The sequence below is a fragment of the Montipora foliosa genome, chromosome 11 (assembly GCF_036669935.1).
Source record: "Montipora foliosa isolate CH-2021 chromosome 11, ASM3666993v2, whole genome shotgun sequence".
Taxonomy (NCBI): Eukaryota; Metazoa; Cnidaria; class Anthozoa; order Scleractinia; family Acroporidae; genus Montipora; species Montipora foliosa.
The window spans coordinates 27,272,008-27,296,109 of NC_090879.1; the positions used below are offsets into that span (position 1 = coordinate 27,272,008).

A 24,102-nucleotide genomic window follows, 5' to 3' on the forward strand; every position below is an offset into this window, starting at 1 on the left:
ACGGCGGATTTGGGAGGTGGGGGGGGGGGGGGAGGGGGGGGTGACCCACGTTTATTTTTTGGATATCTCGTCGAGAATGCTGAAAGTAGCATTTCGAGCTTCAAATATTTAAAACAAAATTTTCTGGCGGAGAATTCCCTCACAACCCCCCTTACAATTTAGCGTCTCCAGGGCTTGCGTGTTAGCCCCCCTCAATATATACAACACTCCACCTCCCTGGAACTTTGAATAACTCCTAAAAGTGAACGCCGGAGTTTTCTAGAATCTAGCCGAAATGGAGTGAACGATATTCGCATTTGGAATTAACTAAAGACTATGTTAAATTTGCAGAGCAGTATTGGTCGAGTTGGATACCGTAAATCGACACGAAGACTACATAGGGATCGAATATTAGCAGATGAAATACTTCACTGTCGTGACCTCATCATCATAGGGAATTTTATGGACCTGAGAGGGTTGTTTAGAAATTTTTTGATCCAGTTATTACCTTGTTTGTCTGTCAACAAAGTGTTGTTCTCTTGGTTAACACTGTCTTCATTCGTTTCAATCGATTCAGCTGCATAATCTTCCTGATCTTCACTGGACTCTGAATGAAATAATCATCTTGTTGTAACAACTCAAACTGAAAAGGGTATAATAGCCCTTATTCACGATAGCCGCCATGTTGGTTTTCAAATTGTACCTTTTACAATAATTTTATATCTTTTGATTGCCTCCGACATTTTGACTTTCTACTTCGTTATCTGCTCAATTTTCGCTAAAAAAACATCGAAGTAACTTGTGTAAGCATTCTATTTTACTCCTTAGGTGATAAACATTCAATGAGCGTGAAACAAGTCATCTGTGTGACTAAGATGTTCGTTATAATCTCTCGAAATAGTGTTGTTTGCTCCCTCAGAGGTGTGTAGCTAATTTGCATGATAAAGGCAAATCCAACATGGCGGCTATCGTGAATAAGGTCTATTAGTATGTTATCCCTAACTTTAATGGTCTAGCTTCCATATGTCTCCCACACATTCAGTGGTATAGCAGCTAAGTCTTACTTTCGACTAATGTTATAGCAAGCACTCTGATTTTTTCCGAGAATATTCTCGTCATCATTCCTCATTTAATAATAAGAGTTTCATTTTCCAATAAACTTGACAGCTGTTTAAGGTTCTAGGGAGCTTAGACGCGGACGGCAACCGGAAGATAATTTAGTAGTGTCTCCCAGATTTTTAAACTAATAATCTCTAATGGAGAAAAGATACTCAGCAATGTAAATGTCGCTGTATCGGAAGTAGTATTTTGTTACAAATATTTAGATAATATCTAAATTACTACTATGTAAAGAGTAGAATTTTTTACTTCTTCCGATATCTTTATCCTCTAAAGTGAATATCAGTAATACAGAGAGGGGATTTGTCCTCGTAAAATTGGAATCAACGTTACTCAGTGTGGAGGCTTATCGTCTGTTTATTAAAAAGTGGGTGACACTGAGACTGTTGTATTTTTTGATGAAATCATAGTTAATGCATGGAGATGGTTATGAAAGTCAGCAAATTCCTTTGTTTCATGTTTTTGTCCGTATTTTTGGCCTTGCCCTTGCTCGCCCGTGGGAGGCGCGGTGGCCTCATGGTTAGTGTGCTCGAGACCGGATCGAGTAGTCTGGGTACGGGGCCTGGCCGGGGACATTGTGTTGTGTTCTTGGGCAAGACACTTTACTCTCACGGTGCCTCTCTCCACCCAGGTGTATAAATGGGTACCGGCGTAATGCTGGGGGTAACCCTGCGATGGACTAGCATCCCATCCAGGGGGGGAGCATAAATACTCTAGTCGCTTCATGCTACAGAAACCGGAGATAAGCGCCGGCCTGATGAGCCTTCTGGCTCGTAAGCAGAGACTTTTACTTACCTTGCTCAAAACACCCCTTTTCTCCAGACGATAACCACTCAAATCCTTTGATTAAATTATGCGCAACTAATTTACAAACCCGTGCAAAGCAAAAACAAAAGATTATGCAGGGTCACGGTCAATTCAACATCGATTGCGACAACAGTGTTCTCGCGTTCTCGCTTTTGAAGGTTCTAAGGTTTCATAACCAGTCCCTCGATTAACTATGATGAAATCGGTGGCTGAGTGGCTTCATAGCTCAGTTGTTAGAACATTGCACTGGCATTGCAGAGGAGTCATGGGTTCAAATCCCGTTGAATCCCCCTGGATGTTTACTGGTGATTAAAAGAGAAACACTTAACTGAAATTGTCCTGATAGAGAGAGTGGTTTTCAATTGAGTGTCGAAAGTAATTAGCGAATTGCTTTGGTTTATAATTACTTCACTCAGTGATTGGTTCAAAGTTCTCGCACTAATTTTCAAACAATCAGAAGTGAAACCAAAACCAATCATGGCTCGCGCGTGCACATTTTCCCGCGCTTTGTGTCGGCTACGTGTAATTACTTCGAGGTTTTGATTGGTTTACTGGATTGTCTCCGTCCTTTTTGATTGGTCAAAGTAATTACTTTGGTTTTGATTTTACGACACTCATTTGAAAACCGCTCTAAGTGCGAGAATTAACTAGTTCTCCCTTCCGAACTGTAGATATCTTAAGAGTTTTGATCATCGCAATTATAAACGGCAGGAAGGCCTGAAGAATTAAGGCTCGAACGAGATTTGAAGCCATGACCTCAGTGATACCGGTACAGTGGCGTACCAATTGAGTTTTCACGCAAGGCGCTGGTCTCTTTTGTGAGCTTATGGTGATTCTGCAGTAGAGGATGCAGATATGCACCTTGCCAGCAGAGCCTTTCTTAACTCGACGAGAAAGAAAGGACTCTGCAGAAATCGTGTAAGGTCTTTATTGAGTATGCGCAAGCCGTTGCTTGGAGACAATGTCAAACCCAGGCCAAGCCTCGATCGCACCCCAATACGCCATATTGATTTTCGTACTGGCTCGATTTTGACCTTCGCGTTGCCAAAAATATGATGCGCAGGCTGCCTGCACCGGTTTGGCTGGAGTTACTAGCCCAGAAACTTGGGCTGCGGCGACTTAAAAGACTTGACACGATTTCTGCAGAGCCTGTCTTGCTCACCCTCTGGTGGATTTTAGGGAGGCTCTGCTCGCAGGGTCCAGGTATGAGGAGACCATGCATATATGAAAGACAATTTATTTGATTTGTTGATAGAAGGATGTTAACATTTTTTGTCATAGCGTCTTCCTTTGAAGCCAGATACTTTGACCTAATGGCTTAAACAGGATAAGCTCAATGTCTGGCCACAAACCACCAGTTATTGGTGGGCTTCCCTTGACTTTGATAATTACAGCTTCGTTACAGCTTCAGTATTACACTACGAAAAAGATAAGTAGTAACTACAAAACGTTGTGGCTGTTTATTTGTGATAGAGTTTCAGGTGACTGTCTTCAATACAACTGACCTACACTACGAAACTACAGAAATGTATCATTAGTTCATGCTAGTCTTCAACAGGGTATGATTTTGGGTTAAATGCCTTTTGCTCCGTTCACACCAAAGCTTAACCATGCTTTGAACATGTTTAGTTAAACACGGTTTCAAAGTGTTTTCTTTTTAAATCATGTATACTGATTTTTGCTCACTACTAATTTAGCACAGATCAAAGCATGTATTGAAAATCACCTGAATCTCAAGTAAAAGCCAGTCCTTCATTTTTATGTGACTGATTTTCATTTTGTTAAACTCAGTTTAATTAAACATGTCTTGTTGGTGCGAATGGGGTATCAAATAAGGTCTGAAAACTCTGATTTCTGTCTTAAACAGGATAGGGAAATCGGAGAAGTATGTCTTAAACAGGGTCAGGGTTTGAGCGGCCGGGCCGCATCTCCCTACCCAATCATCTGTTGAGTACGCCCCCCCCACCCCGGCCTTTACCCCAAAATGTATCAAAAGAGTTATACCTTCGTTTTCATAGGTGTCCTCTTCATCCATATCCTCGCTGTCTTCATCTTCCTCTCCATCCGGGACAATGTCATTTTCCGGATCTTCGCTGAAAGCTGAGCGCAAAAATGACTTCGGGATTAGTAACTTCAAACTCTTTCTTGAAAATAGCAGGACATTTAGTTAATTATCAAACGAAGAACTATTTTTGCTGCATCTGAAGAGTGACGAGCACTGACATAATATGATATTTCTTTCATCGCAAGTAATGACTTAAAAGTCAACCTGAGGAAAGGGAACATGGATGGCGCAGTAGTGAATGCGCTGGTTTCCCAACATTGACCTGGGATCAATTCATCGGCCCAGACGCAGTGTCACATGTGGGATGACTTTGTTGATTCTCCACTCTTCTCCGAGAGGTTTTTCTCCAGTTATTCCGGCTTGCCCCTCTACTCCCTCAAAAAAACCAACTTATGATTTGATGTGTTGATTCGATTTCTGTACAGCGGTGTCCCCAAATAGAGCCTCAGCACTAAATATACTCAACAATTAAATAAATTTCATTTTCATTCGATGTACTTTTCCTTTCTTTTCATTGGCCGAGAGTGCAGCACGTGACCTGCAAATAACTGCCCACAAATAAGTGTTTTGCTGCAAATAATAAACTGCTCATGCGTAATTGAAGCCTGCGCTCTTGTGTGAAAATGGCAGTTCGCTTTCCTGAGCTTTCAGAAAGTGATTTAATTGCTTGGAGTTGTAAAAAAACAAACTCAGTCATCGAATGATAAAACAATTATTGAACTCGCTTATCGCAAAATATAGTGATTTGTCAGTGTCTTGCAGATTAATACTTTGCTCAACCTCGCCCAATATATGTTTATTATTATTATCATTACGAAAAAATTATTAAGGGATATCTGTTACCTTCATCATTATCATTGCTTTCCATCTCCGCAGCGTCTTCTTTTCCTTCAAGCAAATTTTCGTCGTCTTCCATGGATTCTGAGCAAAATAAAAATGTTAACGCGAGAGCTGGTTTTGTCTGGGGTTTAGAGATTGCAATTTACAATTTAAAATTTAAAATTTGTTGCTTAATGGTTATTTTATTTCAGCGACTTTACCCACGTAGATGTCGATTCCTCCAACAATGTCAGAAACAAGATTACAAAGAAATGTGAACCCCTACATGAATACTGACGAGAGTTGATGGGCAACGTATAACAGATTCATGAAGGCTTTCTAAAGTAAAGGTGAGATCATGATTTCGGAATGCAAAAATATAATATTGGAAAGAACCTGACATATTGTAATTTCAAGAACTACTCTTATTTTTGTTGATACATCCTACCCTAGGCGAAAACTGAAATATGGACAAATGGCTCGGTTTTACCGCGAATGTCTTGAATAATCACTACTTGTAATCTTAAAATTTCGTTCGACGACGCCCTTAAAACTAGCTCGTAGAGGCAGTGTCAGCTTTAGTGTCCTGTTTAGCTCAGAGCTTAAATTGGACGAGCTTGTAGATCGCAGTTCAGTTTGCCTAATTTTATCTTCCAGTTTTCTATTTCATATCACAATGGTCACGGAGTCATAAGCGGAGAAAACCCACAAATTAAAAGTTAGCTAAACATTAATTAGCCACTTAAAAATGGCGATTATGCTCAGGAACAACGAGGTAATTAAGTATGATGGTGTCCGTTTCTCGCAAATCCCGAAAGTTTCCAGGAGCCCGTTTCTCGAAAGTCCCGAAAACGTTTTCGGACCCTAAAAGCCATTTGTAAAACTGCCAACCGCTTGCTTTTGAAAGGCGATCTTTCAACATGTTTTCAAGCTAACTAAGAGAAACGTGTCTGTGAAGTTTGACGAATTAAACTCTCTCCGTTCTTTAGATACAAAGGGAATTGTGACACCCGAAAATGGCCCGTAAAGTTTTGGGACTTTCGAGAAACGGGCCCCAGGCCTTATTCGAATGTCACAATTCTCTGTTTGTCTCAAGAACGGAGAGGTTTTTAAGTCATGAATCTCCACAATCGTTTTGCTTTTTGCTATCTAAAATCTATTGTTAAAAAGACCAGCTTTCCAAAACAAGTGGATGGCAGTTTTGGGCCCCAAAAGTTTTCGAGACTTTTCGAGAAACGGACTCCTGTTTGCAAAGAGCAAGTAAATCAGAAATTATTTCATCCTTTACCGTCTTTCAGTTCTTCTGTTAACTGGTCAAAAGAAGGCTCGTCGTCATAGGCTTGTTCATCGTTTTCCATTGTTAATTCTTCTAGGGGAGAAATCTTCTTGCTTTCTGCACTTATCGCCAAAAGAGGAAACGTAGCCAGGAACAAAACGATGATACAAGTTACTCTCACCATCTTGAAAAGCTAGATCGCCAAGGGGAATCTCTTAGCTAGCCTTGCCGAATGAAAACTCCCTTTTATCCAGTTCGTTTCTTGCTTATATTGAGCGAACTCCCAAAATACTCATCACTGAGGACCCAGTGCTTGAGTATTCGTTGGTGTTTTAAATTGTTTTACTAGTGAACGTCATTAAACATGAAGGGTTTAAGTGTTCATCAATATTGTAATCTCTGCGTTCGGTCAAGTCCGTAAAACTGACGGGGAATTAAATAGATGTGGGTGTTTAAATAGAATTCTATTTTAATATTAGCGATTCCAGGTATTTTTAAATTTACATTTAATAAAAAGTAGAAAAGAAAAATACGAGGCCCAGAAAAGGGCAAACTTAGTCAATAACTATCAATATTTATTTGTAAAATTTTAACATTTCACTTTCCTTATTATACAAGTACTAGTGAACCTAAAACAGACCTTACTAAATGCCAGTGCATAAAGGGAATTACAGCACTTACTGGCAAGTTTTCGTTTTATTAATTATTATTATTTAAAGCCTAGTATGGAAAATAACCAAGATAAGATGTGACAAAAACTCTTTAAATAAGATCCAAAAGTGAAAAGTAAGCCACTTTTATTTGACAAAGCAGGACAAATATTAGGGCAGCCATAGGCTGATGTGAAAATGCTGGTTTCGGCCATAAATGATTTGCAATAATAGAAATATAAAGTTACTGAGTGTGCGGAAAATTTCAAAAAGTAGATAAATGAATAAAATATAAATTTCTAAAATCTTAAAATATACAAAGTCATCATCTATCTTCGCTATCAGTAGGAACTTTAACTGAAAAATTATTTTAATTTTTATTCTTTTCAATGTTCTTCATTTTGTGAGTGGTTAAATTGGGACTAACTTCCAACTACGCTCTACACTATAAACTTTTCGGCCGGCGCATTATTCAAAGTGCCAGTCGTGAAAGTTTCAATAAGGGCCCTATCGAGCATATGAAATTGAACGAAAATTAAACGTGAAACAAAACAGCACAAATGGAAATAAATAAGATTAGTATCACCCAACTAGTGGACTAATGCAACTGCTGCATTTTGATTGGCTACACTACTAGAGGACTATTAGTAATAGTCATAGAGTAGCGAAAAGCGTGACGCTTTCTTTCGTTTTATTCCCAAATAAATATATTTTCGACTTGCATTTGCTAACCTTATTATTGCCTTTTCTGTCCGACTAGTTGGGGGATACTAAAACAATTAGACCCTTCGCCCTCAACGGCCACGGGTCAATAGCCCATTCGGCTTCGCCTCATGGGCTATTGACCCGTAGCCCTTGCAGGCTACGGGCCTAATTGTTTATAAATAGTCGAGATCAAAGATAATTCGATTAAGAGTTACATTCCAAGACCAAGACACAGGTCCACTACCATAGTAAGGGCCCGTATGTACTGGGCAAATTTTTGTTTATTTTGCGAAAAAGTCTGCCACCATTTCCTTGATACAAGTGCGCACGGTGATTTTTTTCCCACCTAATTATATAGCTGGTAGTTAATCCGCAATTATCAGCAAAGCTATACTATTCTTTAACTGTCCAATTAAGGATTAATTTGGATCGTTTCAGTCAGGGTTTTCCTTTAAAAACAGGCAAACTGTCCAATTTCGAAAATATAGGACAGTTTGTTTAAGGACTTTTTCATCGATATCACCGCAAATGGGAGATTTCCTACGTTTCCGGAAGAAGAGCTTGCCAACCTGAGAGGCAAAAACCAAAACTAAAACAGCTCCAAGAGTACAAAAACTTGGCTGAATGTTTTCAGAGTGGAAGGTGCAGTGTAACGAAGCTAGAAAATTGGAAGATATCTCTCGTCATGAGCGACATTCAGTTACTTGCTGTTTTTTTTTTTTGCTGAAATTAGAAAAAAGGACAGTCACGAATACGAAGCAGAAAGTTTGGCTGTCATGCAGTGCTCGTTGTACCTTTATTTAAAAAAACTGTGGCAGAAACTACAGTATTTTGCGAGATCGTGAATTTGCAAATTCAAGGCAACAACTTGAAGCGAGCGCAGGGTTACGGAAAACGAAAAAATGCTTCTCGTGCTTTAATCGAAGCGATATATTTAGATGCTTACAAGAAGGTACATATTCTGTATACGGATATTTGAACTCACGAGTTAAATCTTTTCAGGCGCTTACGTTAGTTAACACTTAAAACGAACCTACAAGCCACTCAGTTTCACATAATATAAAACTTAAGATTAATTTTGGAAAAGTTGACATCTTTTTTAGAAAGTACTCAGCTTTCACACTGTTCAGTGATTTGACACGATTATAAACTGCAAATTACGTTCTTTACCCAAGCATAACTTAAAACGAACTTTCAAGCAACTCACTTTCACGCAATACAAAAAAAGAAAGTACACAAAAATTTGGTTTTATCAACGGAGTTGATAATGTAAATTGACCACCGCACAAGGATTCTAAAAGCTGACGTTTCGAGCGTTAGCCCTTCATCAGAGCGATTCGAGGGATTATGGGTTGTGTGTAGCCGATTAACGCTAATGCCAGATAAAAAAAATAACCTACGAGTTTATTTCCCTGTACTCCCAAATGCTATTCAACGCTGATATTCAGCAAAACTTTACATTAGAAGACGTGAATCTTGAAAAACAAAAATAAGCAAAACAAACTATCACCAAAAATTTGAAAACATAAAACAAACCTTTCCGCTAATCCTGGATTAAGTTAATCGGCTTTCGAACAACCGGGCCCTGAGCAATTATATTCAATCGAATTCTCTCAAGGAAAGTGTTACTTAAACAACCCTAAAAATCCTACGTTTTGATATGATACTGGTGGTTAGAAACTTTTGAGCAGATATTGGCGTTTCTCTTTTTTAGGAGACGCTGAAGCTTTTCAGGATGTCACGTCTGCCACTTTAGCTACAGTTCATGGGCCTTGCTAGTCCTTCGACGTGAATTGCACCATTTTCAAAAGTGAGGGCATACTTTACAAAAGAAGTTATCCATAAATGATTCAAAATTAATTAGTTGATATTCTTAAATGCTTACCTGACGGTACATATTCTGTATACACATATTTTAACTCTTGAGTTAATTGTTTCAGGCGTTTACGTTAGTTAACACTTAAAACGAACCTAAACGCCACTCAATGTCACACAATATAAAACTTAAAGTTAATTTTGGAAAATTTGACATCCTTTTAGAAAGTACTCACCTTTCACACTGGTCAGTGACTTGCCGACGATTATAAAATACAAATTATGTTCTTTTTTTCAAATATTGCTTAAAAACGAGCCCACAAGCCACACTCACTTTCGCAATATATAAAACTTACGATTAATTTTAGAAAATTTGACATCTTTTTAGGAAATAACTTTCACACTGGTCAGTGATTTGGCACGATTATAAACTAAAATTACGTTCTTTACCACCGAAGCATAACTAAAACGAACCTACAAGCAACTCACATTCACACATGAATAGATGGGATTAATTCTGGACTGAAAATTACGTCCTTTACCCAATTATTTCTGCGATAGAAAAATTTGAACAAATCGATGAAGAACAAGAAATGAATGCTCACAAACTGCGTTATCTGACTTGGAAGTGAACTTGGTGTTTCAGCAATCTTTTATTGAAAGCTCCAATCAGATCTTACAAGTGAAATTCCGCCCAGGTTTAGCCAAACGTTTTAACATCTGCTATTCTTCACTGAATTTTCGTTTAGTTTTTGATAGAAAAAAACGCACTACAGACCTCAAGAGTTTATTGAAAACCGTCTATGACAAGTCGATAGGAAGATTAAGAAACGCGATCTCGGCCACGGCAACGACGATATAATGTAATATAATAAGGAATAATATGGTATGCCGGATTAATATAATATGAATATTATTCAAAATAGAACTTCGAGCTATTTATCAATTATTCCATGAGCGCGCGTTGGATATGAGATGATAGATAGCTATGATCATCTCATATCCAACAAGCGCGAGTGGAATAATTGTTTTATTAAAAACGCCCCCAAAATATAGAAAACTAGACAACAATAAAAATGAAAAGTCCCAAAAAATCACGCATATGCTTTCTGTGTTTGTAGATCATGGTATAATGGCTCAAAACCCATGATAGCTTAGCCAATCAAAACTCTCGAATTGCATTATACAGTGATCCAGTTTTTAATAATTGGAATATTCTGGGTCAACTATTCTTTTTAGCCAACTTAGTCTTAAGGATTTAATCATAGTATCATAATCTAACATTTTAAGGCCCCCTTGATCATAAGGTGCGTACCTTGAGAGTCGGGTAACTTTGTCTTTCCCATTCCACAAAAAATGAAAGACCAGGGTGTTAAATTCTTTTATGACACTGGCGGAGTATATATCACCGAACTAGCATAAATCATTTTTGGGAGTAGAAGTGTTTTTATGATGTTTACCGTGCCATGAATCGATAGCCCTCTTGACTTCCATAGATTTATTGTAGTTTTAATTTTTTTTCTACCAATAGTTGCAGGTGAACATGCAACTTGCTCTACCAACTGACTCCGCCATGCAAGTGGTGAATGTCTTGGCCCGGGACTAATCCCAGTGTCTTGTTAACTAGAGAGGGAGGCACATCTCTTTCACGGTGAGTTCACTGGGTCAATTTGCATTTTGCACCAAAAACAAAGGTCAAATCTTTCGTTACACCGAGCTAAACAGTAAATTCTGACCAATTCTGAAACACACTGCTAGAACATCTTGACCGAATTGTCGAAAATATTTTTTTGGGGACAATACAAAGTGCTCTGGGGCCGGTTGCTCGAAGCCTGGTTAGCGTTAACTGTTGGTTAAGAGGTATCAAAACCTATAGATTTCCATGGTATTTAACGCTGGTTAGCGCTAACCATGCTTCGAGCAATTCGGGCCAGATCTTTAGATGGAAGATCGATTTTATGGGTAATGACACAAAAACCTCTAATTGTAATCACTTTAATTTTAACGTTACTGATGCTTGCACGTAGTTCTTTCTTTATGTTTCTTTTTCCTTCGCCGTATATGTTGTAAATACTGTTTTCAGTGTATCAATTTAATTGTTAAATTCTCCATGTAATACTGCGAAAAAAGGAAAAACATTTTAAAATTCCTGACTCGTAAACTATGCGTTCTTACCAAATTCAGTCAGTTAGATGTATGTAGGTTTTGGGGGCATAGCTTGAGGACAGGCGGTAAAGAGAAGGTCCCGCTGGCTTACGCCAAACAAGGAGATCTTTCTCTTTCACAACCCTCATTATTGTGTGGGGTTTACAAGACCCCCTGTTAACCATGAAATAAACCGTATGGTCCCAGACGCTATCCAGTTAGTTCAGTTTTACCTGAAAGCCAGGGTGCACAACTTAAAAGATGTGAAATGTAGCCAGCATTTAGCAAGAAGTAATCTCGTATCTGGGTTTCAAAGAATAATTTCGGTATGAATAGCAAATAGTGCAGGGCATTTGTCAATATAGAAACGAATTTTTCATGTCAATCTAGATCATGGTCGCAATGGTGCAACATCATTGCTTTTATAGAATGTACGGGAATCACATCGTTATTAACACTACGTTGCTAATAATTAATTTTAAACGTGATGCTACACTTAGAACTATTTTCAATCACAACTTGACACACTTGAACCAATTGGCTACGGCTAAGTGCTGACGCATTAACACTGATATCATAGTATTCTTATAGTAAACTTGCTCGTTAAATTGCAGTTCAGTATAATCTATTAATGCGCATTTGAAAACTTTAAGTTGATACTTGCGCAATATAAATGAATAAGTTAAGAGGGTCTGAATGGGGGAGTCCACATGTCGGTTGTCGGTTAAAATTTTCGACCTTTGTCGGTTGTCGGTAAATTCCAGTTAATTTTTTTGTCGCTAGTCGGTAATTTTTTCCAGGTATAGCCATCGAAGTGTTTAGTGTTAGTTTGGTCAAGGGCGCCCTCGTAAGGTTGTGTTCCATCATCATAAAATATAGTTGTCACCACATACAGCGCAGCTCCTTACAACTTTCAGTTTCATTCGACAGGACTCACCGTTGAAAGATAAGGAAAAGTACTTTATTTAAGTGTCTAGTAAACCGCGCACCGGTGGTTCAATAGGCCTTTTGCAACTAACGATCGCATGGTACAAAATCCGCCATGCTGGAGGGCAAACTCGGAGGGCAAGCTCATTATTATTCCCCCACTGGGACATTAAAACAACCAACAATACCTGAACCAGTCAAGCTTGACTTGCCTTTGTTTTTATGTCCCAGTGGGGGAATAATAATGAGCTTGCCCTCCAGCATGGCGGATTTTGTACCATGTGATCGTCAGTTGCAAAAGGCCTATTGGTTGGGCATCAGGCTGCCATGTGGGAGGTTGTGAGTTGGACCCCGCAGCCGGACCAACAGGGTCTTAAAGTAACTTAAGAGAAAGCGCTGCCTTCGTAATTATAACCGCAAATGGTTTGAAGTTTCAAGTCTTCTCGGATAAGGACTATAACCGTCTCAAAAATATCTTCCATGTCATAAATTCCCTGTGGGACGTTGAAGAACCCACACACTAGAGTAGAGTAGGGAATGAAGTTCTCGGTGTTGTGGCTATCCTTTTTGCGTGTGTTCTCTCCAGCAGAAGTGGCCGGCTTGGTAGTGATGTCTCCAAAATTAAAAAAGGCCTGTGGTGTATGAGGCCACCTTAGCAGAAACAGCTTTAAGTCAAAAGAGACTTTGCCGAGGGCAGGAAGATGTGGATGTAAATGTAGATGTAGGCTTCCAGCGCTGGAGCACTAATTGGGGACACCGTAAACTGAGATCAACAAATCAAAGGAAATCAAATCAAATGGTATTTGACGAAAGCCTGAGGAAAACCGGAGTACCCGGAGAAAAACCTTTCGGTGCAGAGTAGAGAACCAACCAACTCAACTCAAATATGACGCCGAGTCTTGGAATTGATCCCGGGTTACATTAGTGGGGGGCAAGTATTCTCATCACAGCGCCATCCCTGCAACCCTGAAGTCGTGTTCACAAATGTTAAAAATTTTGTCTGTCGCATCTGGGTCGGGCAGGTCGATCTTTTTATGGAATACAGGGTTTAGTTCTAAAGAAATTGCGGTTGTGCCGGCATCGGTGGGTAAATGAAGGCACAAAAGGCGTTACTCAACTGAGTTGATATGGTAATTCTTTCCAATAATTTATACTTGTTACCCACGTAGCTATATCCTCATCAATAGCGTAACTCTATAGCGAAGATATCTGTTTTCAAACAGTCTTTTTGTTATTTAGATGCGCCAACTTTGAGTTTTTGAGTTTGGCTATTATACACAATTGTGGTCTCATTTACACAGAAGCCCTTCAAGCTAATCCTGCCAAGCCGACCATATGCTGGAAAGACACCGGGAACTCTGTGCCCTACTCTTTTCGAATAGTGTGGGTGATCTTTAACGTCCCACAGAGTTAATGAACAAGGGCTGTGAGACGGGACCTCTGGCTTATCGCCCTTATCCGAGAAGACTAGAAAGTCTAACCATTTGCAGATGAGCAAACCGGTCGACGAATTGAGCCAACCGGTCGACGAATACCCTTTGTTTCAACAGCCAATGAGGCTCAGGTTGGCACATTAATAACAATGGGTGACGTCAACGATATCTTTGCTATCTTCACTATATAAGACAAGAACCCATAATTTCCTAATTCGCTCCGACGAAAGGCTAACGCTTGAAACGTCATCTTTCAAATTTCTCTGCGGTGATCAATTTACCATGTCAACCCAGTTAATAAACCCATTTCTGGAGATCTTTTTATGGGTAATATATTACCCAAGAAATCTGTCGTGTTGTTTCGGAAAAGTCTACATATTTGACCTGTGGTATGTTTGATCATAGCGAGGTATTCTTTGATTGAACCTGATGTCACGGCGGCCATGTTGGCGGAAAGAAAAATGGCGAAAAACTCTTTTGGGAATTTGACTCTATTATTGTGTAAAATTTTTCATTGTTTTGGCAACAACATGGCCGTCTTATCACGGCAGTGCGATCAAAGAATTCGAGAGAACATCTTATGCAGCACAATGGGGAAAAATTTTTAAAAGATATATTTATAAGCCAGAGCACAATTAATCAAAGTTGAGTATCATCGGACAAAATTGAAACTCACAAAGATCTTAAGGGCGCAGAGCACTTCTTTCATTCGTCTATAAGCTGCATTTTAAAGGGGCGCTGTCATGCTAAATTTGCTGTTTTTGGGTCAAAACTGAGTAAAAATTATGTCACACGTACAGCATTCCTGACAACCCACTGACAATATATGAAATATATTTATTGCACAAAGAGCTATTCGTATTTAATTTTTGGCGACTTCCTGTGGAGACCATCTCCAAACTTGAAAAAAACTGGCCAGTTTTTTCAAGTTTCGGCGGAGAATTCGAGACAGTTATTGCATAACTGTCTCGAATTCTCCCAACTCCCCACCCTCATGTTTAGATGAGGTTATGGAAACACGGAAAACGTCCCCTATTGCGTAATTGGTCTTCATTGATGCTAAGACGTCTTTTAGTGTTTTGAGGTTTGACTGAAGTAGCGTGACACTGCCCCTTTAAGTATACATTCATTTTATTCATCAAGTCTTTCACGGGAACAAATAATCCCAACAAATTGAGCTGCTTACGATTGTGTGGCTTCACAGATCAGTTGGTAAGGCATTGCACCGGCGTCGCACAGGTCATGGGTTCGAATTCTGTTGTAGGCACCTGAATTTTTTAGGTGTCCATAAAGCGGCAATTGCTCAAATTGTCCAGGTAAGTTCGAGGATCACTTCTCTCATTCATCTTTAACCTGCTCTTTAGATATACATTCACATCATTCAACTAAGGGTTTGATTTACTAAATCGTCTTTCAGCAGACTGCTTTCCATCTTAGTCCTCATAAAACACTTGGTCAAGAAGTCTGGCGTCGGTGATAATGTTATGTTAGAGACAAAAAACAAAACGTTTTTCTCGCCCTTTGTGTTGGTCAGGTGTAATATCACACCACCTGGATGCGGGAGGTCTGGGGGGCTTAGTAGTTATCTATAAGGCCTATCTATTAGGCCTTAGCGGATTGTGCTCCTAAAAGTGGCATATTATGCTACTAGCAGTGCTCGAAATTTTGCCAAATTAGGCCAAAACTATGCTCCTGGTTTCCGAAATTATGCTCACAAAATGACGTAGATTCTGTACATATAAGCACGCAATAACGACACGAAATGTTGGAGTCGTATGGCAGTTGTGCTAGCTTACACCATCCCCACGTGAAGCTGGATGGGAAACCAGAGTACCAGACTCCTCCAAAAGGTTAACCGCACACGCAGAATTCGCCAAAAGAGGCCTAGTAACTAAGTATGTCAGAACAAAGTCAATACTACTATTAGCGTAGCTAAAACACGCATTGCAAGAACATACTACCTAAATTTAATTTATTTCTGTAGAAAATACACCCTATACAGCGTGGCAGTGCTCGTTTAAAAAATTACGCTTTTTTGTTCCAATTATGCCAAAAATTATGCTAGCACAATCCGCCAAGGCCTACTATCTATAGGGCTTAGTGGTTATCTATCGGGTTCTCCCACCACTGCGAGCCGGGGTTCAACTCTGGCTTCGATTTGGGTCGTTTGTGGGCTGAGTTTCAGTCGATCTTAACCTGACTCGGGGAGGTTTTTCTCCGAGTACTCCGGTTTTCCTCCCTCATCAAAATCGACTAACTGCTAATTAACATCTAGCCGTGGTGCTGTGCTCCAACATCAAACATGGTCTGTACAGCAGCAGCCAGAGGCGCCTTCGTATGCTTTCAGCCCGATATCGTGAGCTGCGCCCTTTCTCAATTTAGTCCTCAATACTGCAAGTAAAGGGTGATTAGCGCTGCCAATTAAAATTATATTATTATTTTTTGTTCCGAGAATAACTCGTTAATTCGTTGTCTGTATTGATTGTAATTGGCTCGGTGGTAACTGCTTAAGTTTGGGTTTTTTTACGATACAACAGACAACTGTTTTTCTTATATTGGACGCAACGGCTTTTTATTCGACAAATTGTTTGACATTGACAGTCTTAGCATTTCCTTTAGGAACTTCAGCCGGTACTCTTCCGAGTGCCAAGTAACGTCCGGGGAGAAGAGAGGATAATGAGACATTAATTAATTCCTGGATGGAATACCACCCTATATAGAATAAGCCGTCCATGCTGACGTCGTGTGTTGATTCTGTGCTGGTTCTTGTACTTCTAATCCGGGCAGGAACCATTGAAAATTAGTACATATCTCTAGAAATAGCTATAAAATTTGTAAGCAGAAATATAGGTGTTAATTAAAAAACTTACGATAGTTGTTTTAATCACTAGACACCTTGCGTTTGCAAAGGATTTTGAAATAAGGGGGTTGAGTTGTTGAAAAAGTTTGTGGCTGTGGTTGAACAGCACAGTTGACACTACTGAAGTCTTTAGCAGAGGCGACCCTGAGATTCACGGCAAAGAGTCATTTGTCGGGGGAAGCAAATTGTGCTGCTAAAAAGTTGACGAACCAAAGAACGGAACACCAATAGGCCTTAATCACACGGCGGCCATGTTGCGTCCCAAGGAATTGAAAACTTTTGTTTTTGCGCACCGAAACTCGTTCCCAAATATTTCAACTCGAGGCTCGGGGTACGAAATCTATTGTCGATGGCCAATATGGCCGCCGCGCGAATAAGGTCCAATCCGAAAAGTACAACTTGGTGACCGTAATCTTTTCAATTAAAGAGCATACGTAGAAACCTGGAGAAAAGTAAAACAAGAGAACCACTGCAGACCAGGGAATTATGACAAGTTGGGGAAAAGAAGTAAGCTAAGATGAAGTAACAGGAGTTTTGTTTTGGAATGGGTAAGAGTTACGTTGTGAAGGTTTTGGAACGTTGTGGATTAAAGAAAGGACGAGGAACTCTGTATTCTTTGTACCACGCGAAGTGAACTGAAAAGAGAACAATTAACTTGTAATTTTGTAAGAAAGAACTTGTAAATATGTAAATTAGTTGGTTAAAGTTACTTAGTGGAAGGCACGGTGGCCTCATGTTTAGTGCGATCTACTCCGGATCGAGTGGTCCGGGTTCGGGTCCTGGCTGGGGACATTGTGTTGGGTTCTTGGACAAGACACTTTACTCTCACGGTGCCTGTCTCCACTCAGGTGTATAAATGGGTACCGGCGAAATGCTGGGGGTAACCCTGCAATGGACTAGCATCCCATCCAGGGGGGAATATAAATACTCTTAGTCGCTTCATGCTAATGAAACCGGAGATAAGTGCCGGCCTGATGGGCCCTCTGGTTCGTGAGCAGAGAGACCTTTTTACTTTTTAAAGCTACTACTTAAGTTACACTGAAAGGAAAGAAGTCGAAACAAGGATGTGAGATCTGAGGATCAAACTCGGTACCTCTTGCACCACGGTCGCCCACTAACCGACTGTAAATTCTGTGGTTAACCTGCTGACTCCCAGCTTTATCCCCTTCTGTATGCAGACAAGAACTTCGACAGATGTGGCGCAAAGTAACCAACCAGCTGGTTTTGAGACACCTCTTAAAACCCTTGTCGAGCAAAACAAGAATGGATACATGCCTGTATTTACATTTGTCAATTTGGTCATATCTCTTGAAGATGGAACTGAAATGCCAAAATCGAGGCACCATCTCGTAAGACACGAGCAGGAATCTGATAATGACCGGTCGCTTTACTGGGATCCAACGATTTTAGTATCATCTCAGTTTCAACCGCTAAGACACGAATAAAGTCAAAGTAGGCAGATACTGGGTATTTGTCCCCCATGATGGTGGCAATGCTTGGGTGATCAGTAATGTCTTCTTCAAGTGAAAAGCGCACCATTCTCTTTAAGTTGATAAGTCTAACGTACATTCATTGTTACTCTGTTTACAATGCATAAAAGGCTTGATTGTATACCAAAATTGTTTTCGATCACCTTAAGCTCCATCAGCACTAAACCTGAGAAAGCTCGATATCGCCTTGCGTCTGAACGATGATGTGACATTAAGCTGCGATCTGTATTTTTCCGAATCTGCAGGATCCTTGGACTGTGGGTACTGTTGCCTTAATTTCTTGTTGTGACGAATGGAGTTAAGACGTACTGTAGTCATAAAAGGAACGTTTTTGCGATTAGATTTGATTCTCTTGACAGAAGCATGAGAGTTCAGAGCATCAGATAATAATTTCCCCCACGCCCTCCAAACATCCTCTGGGTTCTCCAAAATGTGCAACATGAAAGGAACAACAGAAATGCCAGATCATAATGCTTAAATTGGCGTTTTACTGTAGTTCTAGGGCGTAATTTAGGGTCACAGTGTGACCGAATCCAGTAAAAATGAGGTTGTGATCGCTTTAAGGCCAAGATCAATTAACACCTGTAAAGTAACAGTAGAAAGTGGTTTGTTTGTAAGAATTACATCAATGAGTGAGCTAGTCACAACTCTAGTTGGCACTTAAATCAAGTTGGTAAAATTATAGACATCCATCAAATCCAGAAGAGTTGTTCCCTACTCGGCACTATTATCAAGTCGAAATAGTTCACAGTTCAGTCCATTATGACACTCCCGGAGTGAAAACCAAAACTGTACCGACTTCTCGTTCAGTTCTCGATTCCTTTGTCAAGTAGTTTTATGGGGAAGATATCTGTTTACAAACATTGCTTTTGTTATTCAAATGTACCAACCACAGGAAGAAAAGACCCTTTGTTTTGACAGCCAATGAGGCTCTGGTTGGCATATGAATGACAATAGGTGACGTCAACGACAGCTTCGCTATACAGAGGAAGACAAAATTATGATGAAGCTTCAAGGTTAGGGTTAGGGTAAGGGCAGAGAAGAGGAAGCTATAAACAAAAATGTATACACAACAGAAGGAAAGGACTCAAACCTTAATCTTTAATGGATACGGCAACAGTGGAATTCAGCATTCCTCAGTGCTTAGTTCTGGATCCGGTTATTTTCAACATTTATGTCGCCGACCTCCAGAGTGAGCTACAGTGTGACTGTTATCAGTATGCTGACGAAACCATGAGATATCGATTCTTTAGCAGATCACAGAAATAAAGCAGTTACAAGCCTGAGGGACTATTCTAAGAGTGGCAACCTGGCCTTGAATTCTTCCAAGAAAAACTGCATACTTATTTCCACCCCACGGATGGCGCGATATCACAGTTTAGAGGAATGAAAACTTCCTATCGCTTCTGGCGATACTCCACTAAAACGGAGTTCCTGCACAAAGCTATTGGGTGTATATGTGGACCAGCACCAGACCTGGAAAACGCATGTAGACCATGTGTTAAGTTCATTTTATTGGACACTGTCAATACTGCACAGGCTTAAAAATCTAGGCCCTTTTCATGTGAGAAACACTCGGCAGAGGGCGTAGTCCTCTGTAAACGGAACTATGCATGCTCTGTTTTCCACCCCCTCCCAACATTTCTAATGAAGCGCCTTCAGAGGCTACAAAATGCATGCGCTGGATTTGTCACAAGAAGGTTCGCAGGATTGGAGGACGTCGCAAAGTTGATCTGGCTTCCACTGAATAAGAAGGTTGAACTAAATATACTTAAGTTAACTCATGAGCCGCTATATGATGATATGTTTCTTGAGTATCTTAAATTAAATCTATACAAGTCAGTGCTTATAGCTTAAGATCTTCGATTGCGCCTGTCCTTTTTATTCCGAGAGAGTCAGATACTGTTCAGCACTTGGCAGCAACTACTTTTGATAAGCTCTCTGTAGCTATTAGAAACATAACTGAGTATAATTCCTTTTGTCGTAGTGTGAACAGACATCTTTCATGTGAGGAACTTTAAGCAGTGAACAGCGATTGTGGAATTCCAGATTTTGGACTTCCAAAATCTTGAACTCAGGATTTTGGCAGTCCAAAATCTTGAATTCAGGATTTTGGCAGTCGTTAACTCTCACTTTAAGTCATAACTCTATTGATAGTTAACCTCCTCAAATTGGACTGCTCCTTGTATTTTTCAAGTTTATGTATAAAAAAAAAAAGAGAAAAACGCGGGCCTAATTAACTTCGAACATGGTCGTTAAACTTGTTCATTAAGATGTATATATTTAAAGAAATGCTAAGTCAATCAATGGATAGGTTTTGACTCAATCTATCATTTTATTACGCAGTCTTTCTGGCACGAACCCAGCTGACCATAAGAAGACTAGAAAGCACGAAACAAGTCATACCCATTCCTACTACAAGTAAGACAGCTTCACACGGCAAGCAGATTCATTTCATATTTAAGACAAATCAGTCTCCGGCTTTCATGTCTATTATGCTCATTTTGGTAGTATCGAATCAGCCAACTGGCTGGCTCAGTTGGTTAAGCAATGGATTATCGTGAGGGGGGCTCGTGGGTAGAATTCCGGGCCTGACCAACACTCAGGGTATTTTAATGATATCTGCAAATCTCCGTTGTTGACAACAAAAAACCGTAGCCCCCACCTTGTATCTTTTGTTGTTAATTAACTTGGGGCTTCGCTCTCTTATGCAATTCTACCGTTGTGAAAAATCTCTGTTCATGAAATATAAAAAAAAAACAACACGAATTGTCCGTAAAACATTTACAATCGATTCATTATTTGGTACATGACAAATCAACTTCACCTTCACCAAAAAAACGTAATATAACAGTCTAAAAGTGAATATCTCCTTTGAAACGAGAATATGCTACTTAGGAGAAAGAACATTCGAGCGAGTAATTAGAGGGTCACTGGTTCGAATCCTATAAGGAGTAGTCGGGTTTTTCCATGTATGCCTGAGGGATAACCATAATTATCTAATTTTCGACCTCGAATATTACGTTTCTAGCTTTCTGACTGGCTCACTCATTCTCGGTTATCAGCTCATATACCGTACGACCTATTATTTTTTTTTTTATGGAAACCACTGATTGCAATAAAATTTGGCTTTAATTTCCATGTGTTCAAGCGTTAAGAATTTAATAAAAATGTAATAAAGGAATTATTCCATTCGCGCTTGTTGGATATGAGGCTGGTTATAGGCAGCCCGGAGTCACGCGCCTCGTTGGCTTTCGACCATCTCATATCCAACGCGCGTTCATGGAATAATTGTTAAATAAACCTCTTCGAATTCTGTTTTTTGTATCAAAGAGGTCCGTACAGCAAAGACAAAGATCATGTTCGCCGACGCGAACAAAAAGCAGGATCAAATATTAAGCGTTCGTATCATCACTTTGAACACAAATTACACAAGGAACACCGACACCGTCTCAAAGGTACAAAACGCCCCCCGTCCCCCTTCCTTGCTTTTTTTTTCCCGTAAGAACATCGCATGTTTCGCGTTGTTGTTTTTTTTTTGGAAAGCGCATGTTACACAAATATGAAAAATTGCTCATATTTACTTGAGAGAGGGAAAGAAAGTAACGTAAATAAGCCTCAGGGAGAAAAGAATGAAAGTGCGGAATGTAAAGTAGCGGAAGTTCCGGGGGGGGGGGGGGGGGTTGTGGAAGCATACCCTCTCAAACGAAATTTTGGAAGTATCAAGATAATTTTGCCATTTCGACTCCAAATGAAGTTTTCATTAATTTTTTTGCAAATGGTTAACCAAAAATAGGGCTCTACGCAAATCATGCACTGTACGCGCTGCAAGTTTCTGTGGGATATTTTTTTTGTCGGCCTCTGATCGTTATACAAATTTATCTTTAGTGGTAGCACAATGAGTGAAGTAATCACTTCACAAGGTCAGCAAAACAAAATATATTGGATAATCGCGAAAATGCGAAACTAATGCATTTTTATATTTAGAGATGACCTTATTAGGGACGTTAGTGATGGAAATATCTTGCGGACATTCTTATGAAACTATTCCGTTTTCACCTACATAGGTTGAGGATTAAGGGAAACGGTTTTCAAAGATACTCGTTTCTCATTTAAGAAATTGTCTATAACCTGAGAAAATGCTCGGTGTAGTCTCGATTTCGCTTTACAGCCGGTGAGTATACTTTGTAGGTTTTTCGCGCCAAAATAATCCCAATAGGACCTGTATTTTGTGTCTATTCCTAGTGAACTTTATTTTTCCATTTATATATATACATATATATATACATGAGGCCGGTTCATATTTATTTGCCCAGAACCCTCTTCAAGGCCGCTTATCTCCTACTTTAAAGGGTATAGCATGATTCTCTTTTGGGGCTGTTAAACCAAATCTTGACATGGGAAGGGTATTTGAAGATTGATATTTTTGTTATATCTTTTATCAAAGAGTTTTTTTTTAAAGACTGGGTTGAAAACTCTCTCATTGGAAGTCACCGATTGGTTCCACTTTTCATTTAGATGTCAACGAATCAGGGCCGTAGCCAGTATGAGCCAAACCGAGGCACTCGGCACTTGCCGTAATTCTAGTGTTGTCTTTAAAATGTAATCCTCATAAACACCTAAAATACCTAGGAAGAGAATTCGACCATGGACATTGCCTCAGTCAATTTTTTCTGGTTACGGCCCTGCGAATGCAGTGAGAACAGGCATGGATGTGAGCAACATTGTGTTAATGATCATGGAAGCTATCTTTGGAATTGCCGGAGTGGATTTATGCTCAACAAAGGCCGGATCCATTGTGATGGTAAATAAATAAATGCATGCTTTCTAGTTTTTATTTAGGTATATGCTATCTGGCGTTTTTCGCCACGATATTGTTTCATTAAAGCATAAAAGATGAATAGGCCTTGTTCAGCTTAGTGATCACATAGTAACACTGCAACGCAAATTGCCCACTGAGACATGTCCCAGAGCGCAATTTGAGTTGCAGCATCGCGTTTTTTTTACCATGTGATTACTAAGCTGCAAAAGGCCTATTGCGTAATATAGATTTCAATTTCCAGATAAATCATTTTAACATGACGGCCATGACGTCATAGTGATTCTTTAAACAAAAGGTCCAGAGCCCTTTTAGCTTCTGGTGGTAATATCGCACCAGAATTTCTTGTGAGAGTTTGTCAAACCCCGCGGAACAAACGGATAAATTGCTCAACCGCCCTGTATCGGGCTTCAAGAATTGAGCTATATCTGGGCGGCGGGTGTTTAAACAGCATTGCTCAAGCCGTATAGTGACAACTGGGACGAGAGTTCCGTTCTTCTTCTAGGGGAACAGTTATGTCGAAATTAAATAAACCTAAAAAATTAAATGAATACGCGTAGTTCTACCTTCTGAACTTAACGAGTGCTTACTGAAAAAACCCAGCTGTTGCCACTCGTGTCACAACACTATTGGAAGCTACGAGTGTTCATGCGACAAATGGCATCAACTGTCATCTGATAAACACAATTGTTTACGTAAGTAATTATTATTAATAATTCTTGGATAAGTGCAATGGACTTTCGTGAGGGAGGTTGCAGGTTCGACTTCGGGCCGGGCCAACACGGAGGCGAAAGTTCTTACTTTGTAATTCCATCTGCAAATGGTAAGACTTTAAAGTCTTTAGAGTAGGGGACGGTGTTGTCCCCGGTGTTGTGATCTGACCCTTGAATGTAAGTGTAAAATTAATACAGGCCGCATCAGCTATATAGCTACCATTATACTAACCTGCTTCAATAGACAAACAAACTGAGTTTTAGCAATGACAGAGGCAAAGTCGATAAAAATGCATTTTCAAAATGACACTTCCAGCTATCGTAAGGGAATCGCTTTGACATTGTACGATATTGACGATATGCGTCAAATCGCAAATCCGGTTATTTGCCGTTGTTGTTTTACAAAGTACGGCGAAGAAATGCGCTAAAATGCTTGCCGCACGAAAGAGCAATTATTTTCCTCATTAAAGGCTTCTCATT

The 24,102-nt window shown here is 39.8% G+C and overlaps 1 protein-coding gene across 1 annotated transcript in view; it reads right to left on the reverse strand.

The window, feature by feature from the left end:
* The window catches only part of LOC137974632 (uncharacterized), an 8,868-nt gene extending 2,607 nt beyond the window's left edge, over positions 1–6,261 (reverse strand). Inside the window, exons 1-4 of the mRNA XM_068821547.1 lie at positions 6,078–6,261; positions 4,814–4,891; positions 3,910–4,005; positions 488–586 (exon numbers count right to left, since the gene is read on the reverse strand). Coding sequence (XP_068677648.1) covers positions 488–586; positions 3,910–4,005; positions 4,814–4,891; positions 6,078–6,249 — 445 coding nt within the window. The 5' untranslated portion in view covers positions 6,250–6,261. The remainder of the gene's footprint in view (positions 1–487; positions 587–3,909; positions 4,006–4,813; positions 4,892–6,077) is intronic.
* Positions 6,262–24,102: the final 17,841 nt, after the last annotated feature.